This window comes from Caretta caretta, chromosome 1 (assembly GCF_965140235.1).
Source record: "Caretta caretta isolate rCarCar2 chromosome 1, rCarCar1.hap1, whole genome shotgun sequence".
Classification (NCBI taxonomy): Eukaryota; Metazoa; Chordata; order Testudines; family Cheloniidae; genus Caretta; species Caretta caretta.
Window position 1 is genome coordinate 6,154,593 of NC_134206.1, and position 10,650 is coordinate 6,165,242.

Below are 10,650 nucleotides of genomic sequence, written 5' to 3' on the forward strand. Positions count from 1 at the left end.
CCAAAATCTCCCTGTGCAATAGGGGCTCTGTTTCCGTTCCTTAGCTGTCTTACACACCTGAGCTGCGTTCCTCTGGGCAGCCTCACTGACTCCCTGGACTCCTTTTTTGGTGCAGCTGGCACGGTCCAGGAGTGTCCCCAACCTGCTTCTGAGCTTAAACTTTTTAAAACACAAGCCCATTCCTGTTTGCCCCTTCTTTGTCAAAATAGTAAATTCCAGTCCCGGGCAGATAGCACCTGGAGGGCTCTATCCATTTACCTGGGATTTGAATTTGCCCAGACAATCCCCTCACGAGAAGTTTCTGGATGCAGAGGTTCCCTTATTGAAACTGCCCAACTTGATACAAAAAGCCCCCAAAGATGGGAGGCCAAAGCAGACTGACATGTGACAAGGCCTGGAAATGTTGCTACTAACAGTCTTCACAGCAGGTGCATTTAAAGACTTCAGGGATTTGTTTTTGAGAGAGCAATCCACACCCAGTGTTCCACAATCAAACACACTGGCACAAACCGTGGCACCAAGGGCTACTAAACGAGACCATGGCCACCAGGATGGGGTCAATGTTCCCTCTAAGCTGCTCACCTGCACAACAGTCCATCAAGTGCCACACACTTGATTATAACAGCCACGCCAATCCTCAGCGACCTTACTTTGTGTTTATCTTGATAGATTCAGTCAGAGAAAGGGAGAGGGTGAAAGGAAAACCCTCTAACACCCAGTGTCTTCTGTTTGAAATTTCATGGCTTAAGTAAGCTCCCAAATAGCTGAGTTTGGGTGTGGCGCCATCTGATGCCGTGTTATGTGACAACAGGGCCTGGAGAGGCTGAATCACCAGCAAAGCAGTGTGGAAAAGGGCCAGCCCAGCTGGGTGGTTAAAAGGTCTCAGAAGTTTTCATGGCTCCCAGACTAAGCCCAGGGACGATAAACCACCACACTCACACCTTCAGGATCCAAAATTCAGCCCCCAGGCATCTGTGATGCAAGCATGGGGAAGGGACTGTATCCAGTCCAAAAGATCCAGATATAGTGGTTGTTTGATTCCTTTACCCTTGTGTTCTCACCCCAGCAGTGCATAACAACATCAAACACCACAGTGAGTGGAGAAGTCCCACTGTACTAATTTTGACACAGGATAGCACAACCCCTTTTCTGCATCGATTTCTGAAAGATCAACACAATATTGAACTTTGATGATTACCTGATGCAGAGAGGAGATGAAATATTAGAAGGGTTTGAACTTCCAGATGTATATCCACTTTAGACTGCACAAAGGGATACTGGCCAATAGCTTTGATACCAGAATCCTGGGAGAAGAAAGTGTTTTACTTCATAGAGGTTAATGCCCTGTACATTACAACTGCATGGGCAGTATGCAGCTACAATCGATTGAAAATGTTTTTTTGTCCCGTATCTTGTGGCAGTATTCCCACACACAGTGCAGATGGCTGTACATTATACACGGGGGGAAAAAACCCTTCATCAATTGCTAGACTGAACAACATTCTGCAAGACAGTTTACCCTGACAATCTTCATCCCCTGGTATCAGCAAATTATTTCTTCACTCCCGGGAGAGGATCTCAAGCTATAGTCCTCCAGGGTCTATTTTCTGCTCTGCCCATGGCTCATAAAGCCATGGGAATTGTCTAGGAGTCCTGGCCAATCTGAGAGTCTGCAGGGACTGTACAGGGGAATCATAAAAATCACTGCCCAACATGGCAAGTGTCATATATGTAGGGCTCTTCCTTCCTGTCACTGTATGGAGATTTCTTCTCTCTGCTGAGCAAGATTTCGGTGAGTTGCCTGTTCCTGCACTAAAGCTATTGCTAAGGGCAGAGGAAGGGCTCCAGGGTACAAGTGAAGAACCATCTGGGCAGAAATTCACCAGCACTGTTTGTTTAGTATTGTCAGAAACACCAAGGGATTTAGCTGGTAAAATTGAAAGTACATATGTATTGCAGATAGTTTAGACAAATATTTGTTTTTAAGATCAGTTCCTTCTCCCTTACTTCATCCTTATATCTGTCTCAAGAGCTTCCTTTTTGGGGAGGTGTGGTTTTCCTCTGGTTCACTCAATTTTACCAATTAAGCGATTTCACCGACCTGTTAGGAAGTGTAGCCAAAGCCTTTGCAGTGAGTATCTGTGTTACCAGGAGGTTGACAACAAGAATGTGTCGCACACCGGCCAGATTCTGCTCTCGCATTTGACCTTCACTGGGTCACTCCAGATTGATCCTCGTCTCCCTGAGAGCCAAATCAGGGCCCACATGTTTTGGAATCCCCATCTTTCATGCCCGGTCTCAGAACGCCACAAAAACTGTGGGTTTCCTTCATTCACTTTCAGCACCCTTACAGAAGTGGGCTCATTCTAGCAGGACCCAAACCTGTGATTTTTGCAGCTTATAGCCAAAAGTTAAAAACTCAGGGTGAATCTCGTCCCATTGAGATCAATGGCAAAGAGAACTTTTTTAGAAGAGCAAAAAAAGATAAGAGAACAACTCTGTAAGATCAGAAGGGAAGATAATCTTACAGGCAATCAGATTCAAAACACAGAGAATCCCTCTAGGCAAAACCTTACGTTACAAAAAGACACAAAAACAGGAATACACATTTCCTCCAGCACAGTGAATTTACAAGCCAAAACAAAGAAAAACCTAATGCATTGTCTAGCTAGATTACTTACTAAATTTACAGGCGTTGGAGGGCTTGCATCCTTGATCTGTTCCTGGCAAAGGTCTCATAGAGACAGACCAAAACCTTTTCCCCTCCCTCCAGATTTGAAAGTATCTTGTCCCCTCATTGGTCATTTTGGGTCATGTGCCAGCCAGGTTACCTTAGCTTCTTAACCCTTTACAAGTGAAAGGATCTTGCCTCAGGCCAAGAGGTATTTTATAGCACTGTATACAGAAAGGTGGTTATCCTTCCCTTTATATTGATGACATGAACTAAGAGGAGAGTTACTGGAGTCTCAAATTTATTTCCAGACAGAATTTCTATAACTTCAGCTTCCAGCTATTGGATTCTGTTACACCCCTGTATGCTAGCCTGAAAAGCCTATTATTAAATATTGGTTCCACGTGTAGGTACTTACAGACTTTTATCAAGTCACCCCTTAACCATCTTTGTTAAACTACACAGATTGAGATCTTTGAGTCTATCACTATAGGGCACATTTTCTACTCCTTTTCTAAATCTTGTGATTCTTCTCTAAAGCCTCATCAGTGTATCAACATCCATCGTTAACCATGGGCACCAGAACCGGACACAGGATTCCAGCAGCAGTTGCACCAGTGCCCAATATAAGGGTAAAATAACATCTCTACTTCTCCTTCAGATTTCCCTGGTTATCATCTCAGGCTCTTTTGGCCACAAGGTCACACCGGGACCTCATGTTTAGCTAATTACATGTTCATGCCCCCAAATCGAGTTCAGAGTCATTATCCTTCCCATGTTTCAGAGTAGCAGCCGTGTTGGTCTGTATTCACAAAAAGAAAAGGAGGACTTGTGGCACCTTAGAGACTAACACATTTATTTGAACATAAGCTTTTGTGAGCTACAGCTCGCTTCATTGGATGCATTCAGTGGAAAATACAGTTGGGAGATTTATATACACAGAGAACATGAAACAATGGATGTTACCATACACACTGTAACGAGAGTGATCACTTAAGGTGAGCTATTACCAGCAGGACAGTGGGGGGAGGGGGGACCTTTTGTAGAGATAATCAAGGTGGGCCATTTCCAGCAGTTGATAAGAATGTCTGAGGAACAGTGGGGGGGGGGGGGTAGAGGGGGGGAATAAACATGGGAAAATAGTTTTACTTTGTGTAATGACCCATTCACTTCCAGTCTCTATTCAAGCCTAAGTTAATTGTATCCAGTTTGCAAATTAATTCCAATTCAGCAGTCTCTCGTTGGAGTCTGTTTTTGAAGACTTTTTGTTGAAGAATTGCAACTTTTAGGTCTGTAATCGAGTGACCAAAGAGACTGAAGTGTTCTCCAACTGGTTTTTCAATGTTATAATTCTTCACGTCTGATTTTTGTCCATTTAATCTTTTACGTAGAGACTGTCCAGTTTGACCAATGTACATGGCTGGCACATGATGGCATATATCAGATTGGTGGATGTGCAGGTGAACAAGCCTCTGATAGTGTGGCTGATGTGATTAGGCCCTATGATGGTGTCCCCTGAATAGATATGCGGACACAGTTGGCAATGGGCTTTGTTGCAAGGATAGGTTCCTGGATTAATGGTTCTGTTGTGTGGTGTGTGGTTGCTGGTGAGTATTTGCTTCAGGTTGGGGGGCTGTCTGTAGGCAAGAACTTGCCTGTCTCCCAAGATCTGTGAGAGTGATGGGTCATCCTTCAGGATAGATTGTACATCCTTGATGATGCGTTGGAGAGGTTTTAGTTGGGGGCTGAAGGTGATGGCTAGTGGCGTTCTGTTATTTTCTTTGCTGGGCCTGTCCTGTAGTAGGTGACTTCTGGGTACTCTTCTGGCTCTGTCAATCTGTTTCTTCACTTCAGCAGGTGGGTATTGTAGTTGTAAGAATGCTTGATAGAGATCTTTTAGGTGTTTGTCTGTCTGAGGGGTTGGAGCAAATGTGGTTGTATCGTAGAGCTTGGCTGTAGACAATGGATCGTGTGGTGTGGTCTGGATGAAAGCTGGAGGCATGTAGGTAGGAATAGCGGTCAGTAGGTATTTTCCACTGAATGCATCCGATGAAGTGAGCTGTAGCTCACGAAAGCTTATGCTCAAATAAAGTTGTTAATCTCTAAGGTGTCACAAGTACTCCTTTTCTTTATGCTTCCCATGATATTGCCGCATCATGTGAGCATTGCCTACATTCTCTGTAAATATCTATATGTCTATATTAGAACACATGTTAGTTGCTTCCACCAAGTTTTCCGATCAAACCAGATTTCTCTGAATCAGTGACCTGACCTCTTCATTATTTATCACCCTGCAATTATTGCATCATCTGCAAACGTCTTCCATATTCCAGCATGAGAAGGACTAGCATGTGCGCTGTTGACACATATCTCTGCTTACACTTGTCAGTTACCACCTGTCACTTTTCCCTCAGACAAAGCCGGGGGCCTGCAACTGTCTTTCTTTCAGGCACTGATTTGTGCCCCCGGTGCCCATTCTCTTGGGTACAAAGTCATGGACCAGCATGAGAATGTATTTTTCCATGAGGGAAACTTGGCTCCTTTCCAACATAGGAACTGTGTCATGGATCAGACCTATGGTCCATTTAGTCCAGTGTCCTCTCTCTGACAGTGAGAGCCGCAGGTGCTGCAGTACAAGGTGTAAGAAACCCACAGAGGGATGACCTGACTATCAGGAGGATGTCACCATAATGCCTAACAGTTAGAGATTGGCTTGTGTCTTGAAACATGTGGCCATATAGGTTTTCCAAAATATTCATTTAGCTGTAACTATTGTAACTGAATAGTGTCACTTTCCATGTATATGTACAAAACCTTCCTGATTCTTGCTTAGCGCCTGACCTCAACTTTGTTTTGTGGCAACGAGTTCCTCAGTCTAATTAGGCATCAAGTGAATATACCATTCTTTTTTTATCTGTTTTGAATTTGCCATGTTTCAGTGTAATTGAATGTCCTCTTGATCTTGTGATAGAGAGAAGATCGAGCACGTGTTCTCCCTCTCTCCTTCAAGTCAGTATTTTACAGACTTTTCTCATATCTCCTCTTATTCATGTCCTTTGTAAGGTAACAATACCAGTCTTTTAAACCTCTTTCTTTCATCATTCTCATTGCCCTAACTTGGACCCCTCTAGTTCTGAAATATCCTGTGTGAGAAGGGTGACCAGTACTACACAGAGGAGTCCTGAGGAGGGTGAAACATTGACTGACTGAACTCATGGGATTGTATTTTCTGTATGATTGCCCATCCCTCTCCTCCTGGTTTCCAGTGTTTTGCTTAATTTCTGTCCCTGCTTGCTCTGCAAGCAGGGTTTCATAGGGCTGTGCACCATGACACCCACGTCCCTGTCCTGAGCTCACACAGTTAAATTACAACCTTGTTAGGTGTTTTAGCAGTTCAAGGTTTTTACTCCAATGGGCATACACGTTGCAGTTATTGACATTGAAGGTCATGTGCCATTCACATGGCTTGGTTAGCTCCCTCTCAGGACTTCTCTGGAATTGACTAGAACCTAAATAATTGGGTGCCGTCTGCAAATGTTGCCACCTCACTGCTAACCCCCCATTCTAGATTGTTAATAACTATGAAATATTTGTTATAAACTGTGTAACCCCCTAACTGTGATTTTCTCCCTTCACAGGAACCTTGAGCATTTCTGAGCCCGATTGACTGATCAATCACCTCATGGCAGCTTTCAACCTCACCACTTCTGACACTTCACCATTTATCCTAATGGGCATCCCTGGCCTCGAAGCTTCCCACATCTGGATCTCCATCCCTTTCTCTATATTCTACATTATCGGCCTGTTTGGAAATTTCATGCTTCTGTTTGTTGTAGGCAAAGAGCAGTCCCTCCACAAGCCGATGTATCTGCTGCTCTCCATGCTGGCGCTCACAGACATCGGCACATCTACCGCCGTCGTGCCAAAGGCACTGTGCATATTTTGGTTCAATTTGAAAGGCATTACCGTAGGTGGCTGCCTCACCCAGATGTTCTTCCTTCATTCAGTTTCTATTATGGAGTCAGCTGTCCTCGTGACAATGGCCTTTGATCGCTATGTTGCCATATGCATCCCTCTGAGATATGCCACCATCCTCACCAATGCAAGAATAGTTAAGCTAGGGCTAGTGGGTTTGATAAGAGCTGTTCTCCTCATGCTGCCCCTGCCCCTGCTTCTGAGTAGGCAGCCATTCTGTACCAACCGCATTATCCCCCACACGTACTGCGAGCACATGGCTGTGGTGAAGATGTCGTGTGGGGACACCACTGTGAACAGGATTTACAGCTTGGTGATGGCATTTGTAGTCATTGGGTTAGATCTGACACTGGTTGCTCTGTCCTACAGTCTGATCATCAGGGCTGTCCTCAGAATCTCCTCCAAGAAATCCTGTCTTAAAGCCCTGAACACCTGCACAGCCCACATCTGTGTAATGATGACATCTTTTACTCTCTTCTTTTTCTCCACTCTGACACACCGGTTCGGTCAGCACATCACTCCCCACATTCACATCATCTTGGCAAACCTCTTCTTTCTCATCCCCCCTGTGATCAACCCGATCATTTATGGGGTCAAAACCAAAGAGCTTCATAACAAAGTGGTCAAGTACATCTACAGAAGGTGATTGCCTGGGGCCATTGACTTTAATCCTCTGGGACAAGATGGGGAAAGGAGATCTCCTCAATAATCAAGGGTGCTCTGTCCCAGTTCGACTGAGCTCCACATTGTACAAGTTAACAGACTGAAAAGTTCCTCACACCTCATGTCTTATCACTCCATCACTAAGCACTGCTCTCTCCGTTGCGAAGTTCCCTCTCTCTGACCATCACATGATCTCATTTGACATCACCCATCAGTCCCCAAACCCACACAACCTGTCACTCAGCCTTTCCGTGACTTCCAGACTACCAGAAGATACTGCAGCTTTCTGAAGCCAGATGGCTTTGCATCAGTCCCTGTGTGAACAGGGTTCTTGATCAGTTTGAAGAAATAAAGCTATGCTTTCAGATAGCTAAAAACAAAGAAAGAAACTGCAATGCTAAACTTCTTTTTCATATGTGCAGTGATCCAGAGAGTAAAATCTACCTAATTTTGCTATGTCCAGTAATTCAGGAAGCCTGGAGGATAAACTAAATGTGACAGGTGGAAAGTTATAATGTAGGAAAGCTGCTGCAGGAATTGAGAACATTCTTCTAGAGCTTTTTGGTGAGAGTTTTGAAACCATTTATTTTTGAGAATGAGACTGCTGTAGTAAACTATAACAATAACTGTTGAGTCAAATTACTGACCACTTTGCACAGTCGCTTTTCTGCAAAAATGTTCAGAACCGACACTGACTGCTTACGTTGTCAAAGATGTCAAAAGTAGATGTTGAGATTTCATATTGGCATTTTTGAAACAGATGAAAAACAGAGATTGCCACCACATGTCGAGGTGATTGAATCCCTTGCAGTACTACATCCTTCTACTGCGCTCAGCTTGGCATAATCTAGATTGGCTGATATCTCATTTTTGCCATTGGTTTGTGGAGACCTTGGACAGTTGAAGCAGCAGTGGATAGTTTTGCCGATGGTTCCCTGGCCACATACTCAGGAAAACGAAGTTGAGTAGCTTGGGGTTGAAGTTGTCAAACACAAAGATTCGGCTGAGGACAAAGACTTCAGTGAACTTGGCTTGTTTGCTCTTTCATTAATGTTGCTACCTTTTAGCAATGCTTCAGTTTCATGATTGGTTTTTTTTCAGATTAACTTCATAAAAATAAAACTGTGCAACAAGATTCTAGAGAAACTTTTAGAAAATATTCTTATTAAGTTCTATATGCAAAGACAAAAATATGTTGTGAAGAGTTTGCACCAATGAAATAAATGATTGCTCTGGTCATTGCTGATATATATGAGCAGCAGCAGAAGCATTCTTCTGCCAACAAAGACAACGAGTATGAAATTTTGCCCTTTTGAGACTAACTGTAACAAACTAATTCAACTCAAAATATGGACATTGGCTTACGTCATCGAATGCCATTAAAAATAAATAACATAATAATGTGATTGTTGTTTTTAGACTACCTACGTTTTCTGCTGCTTTTGTGTTATATTTAACACTGTCATTCTCTTCTTGTAGTTTTAAACACCTGTCAACCCTCAATCGGGATACAAATACCAGTACTGGGGTTTTCATTTTGAATTTGATTGTCATCTCACAGCTTCTTTGCTAATGTGCACCAACTCCTGCAGGACCTAGTATTTTTTTTTTTTTAAACATCATATATGTGCTAAATATCTAATCAAATCTCCATTCCTTTTTTGATGTATAGTCCAATGTGTTAATTAAAAAGAACCCCATTGTTTTAAGAAATAGATTGAGCTATTTCTGGCTTAGTTTTTAAGTAACTTCGGGCTAATAATGCAATAGAAATCTGGCAATTATTCAAGATAAGCTGGAGGCAGAGCAACAGCAGCCAGAAACAGAAGGGCCAGAGAAGCAGCCCAGACAGCAGAACTAGCTGGTGTGAATCTGAGAGGTTCTGGACAATTGGTTCAAGGACTGGGGAGCACAACAGTGCTTGCCCTTCTCTCATATCCATGGCCCCACTGAAGAGTAAGATGACTGTGCCCTTGGACCATGGGCAGAGATCATAGCTAGAGAGACAGTGCAGCCCTGCCATGCACAGAGTTCATAGACAATGATTATGATTAGTAGGTGGCCACCATTGTTTATTGGTGGAGAAATGAGAAAAGTTTGCTTAGAGACGGGTTTGTTTTGAAGTTTGTAAATACACAGTGGGTTGTTTGCCTCAGAGCATAGAGGGTAGGACAGAGTGGGGAGTTGTTTTATTATTCAGACACTGAAGGACAGCAAGCAAGGGACCCCTAATCTTGTGATCTGGAGGGCCCCCATAGCAAGAACAAAGCTGGCATTATGATGAATCATACAGAGCATGTGTTTACTATTGTGTATATATGCTTCCGTATCACTCAGTAAATGACATGTGTTTTATGGAGAGGTCTCCTAGTCTCTTAACCAAAGCCCCTCCATGCTAAAGCCCACCCTACCAGCAGGGTAACACCATTGAATCAGAAGACCTCATCAGACTGCTGGCACTGGCCAAAACAGCCATCAATCCATCCAGGAGGACAACACTCCGCAAGGAGTTTCCCTGCGACCATAGTGTTACCCGGGGTTCTTTAAATCCAAAGCTCTTGGAAACTTTTACTCTGTACAAGGTGGTGTCAGGAAATAAATCAAGGGAGACATGGCCATCCAACAGATAGATGGCTGGAACAAACAGAGTGCTTTCACTTAAAGCTAAACTTTACTTAGTTTTACACACATCCTGTCATAAATATAAAGGGAAGGGTAACCACCTTTCTGTATACAGTGCTATAAAATCCCTCCTGGCCAGAGGCAAAGTCCTTTTACCTGTAAAGGGTTAAGAAGCTCAGGTAACCTGGCTGGCACCTGACCCATAATGACCAATGAGGGGACAAGATACTTTCAAATCTGGAGGCGGGGGAAAGGCTTTTGTCTGTCTGTGTGATACCTTTTCCAGGAACAGATCAAGGATGCAAGCCCTCCAACTCCTGTAAAAAGAAAAGGAGTACTTGTGGCACCTTAGAGACTAACCAATTTATTTGAGCATGAGCTTTCGTGAGGTGCCACAAGTACTCCTTTTCTTTTTGTGAATACAGACTAACACGGCTGTTACTCTAACTCCTGTAAAGTTAGTAAATAATCTAGCTAGAAAATGTGTTAGGTTTTCTTTGTTTTGGCTTGTAAAATTCACTGTGCTGGAAGAAATGTGTATTCCTGTTTTTGTGTCTTTTTGTAACTTAAGGTTTTGCCTGGTGGGATTCTTTATGTTTTGAATCTGACTGCCTGTAAGATTATCTTCCATTCTGATCATATAGAATTGTTCTCTTGTCTTTTTTTGTTCTTCTAATAAAGGTCTGGTTTTTTTTAAGAATCTGATTGGGTTTTTTGGG

At 43.2% G+C, this 10,650-nt stretch overlaps 1 protein-coding gene across 1 annotated transcript; it reads left to right on the top strand.

The window, feature by feature from the left end:
• The first annotated feature begins 6,353 nt into the window (after positions 1–6,353).
• LOC125633107 (olfactory receptor 52P1-like) lies at positions 6,354–7,292 on the top strand. Its single transcript, XM_048842192.2, has one exon. The coding sequence runs from the start codon at positions 6,354–6,356 to the stop codon at positions 7,290–7,292; it is 939 nt and encodes a 312-aa protein (XP_048698149.1).
• Positions 7,293–10,650: the final 3,358 nt, after the last annotated feature.

Coding starts and splice junctions, on each gene's coding strand:
- LOC125633107 (XM_048842192.2), top strand. CDS start 6,354: ATGGCAGCTTTCAACCTCACCACTTCTGACACTTCACCATTTATCCTA.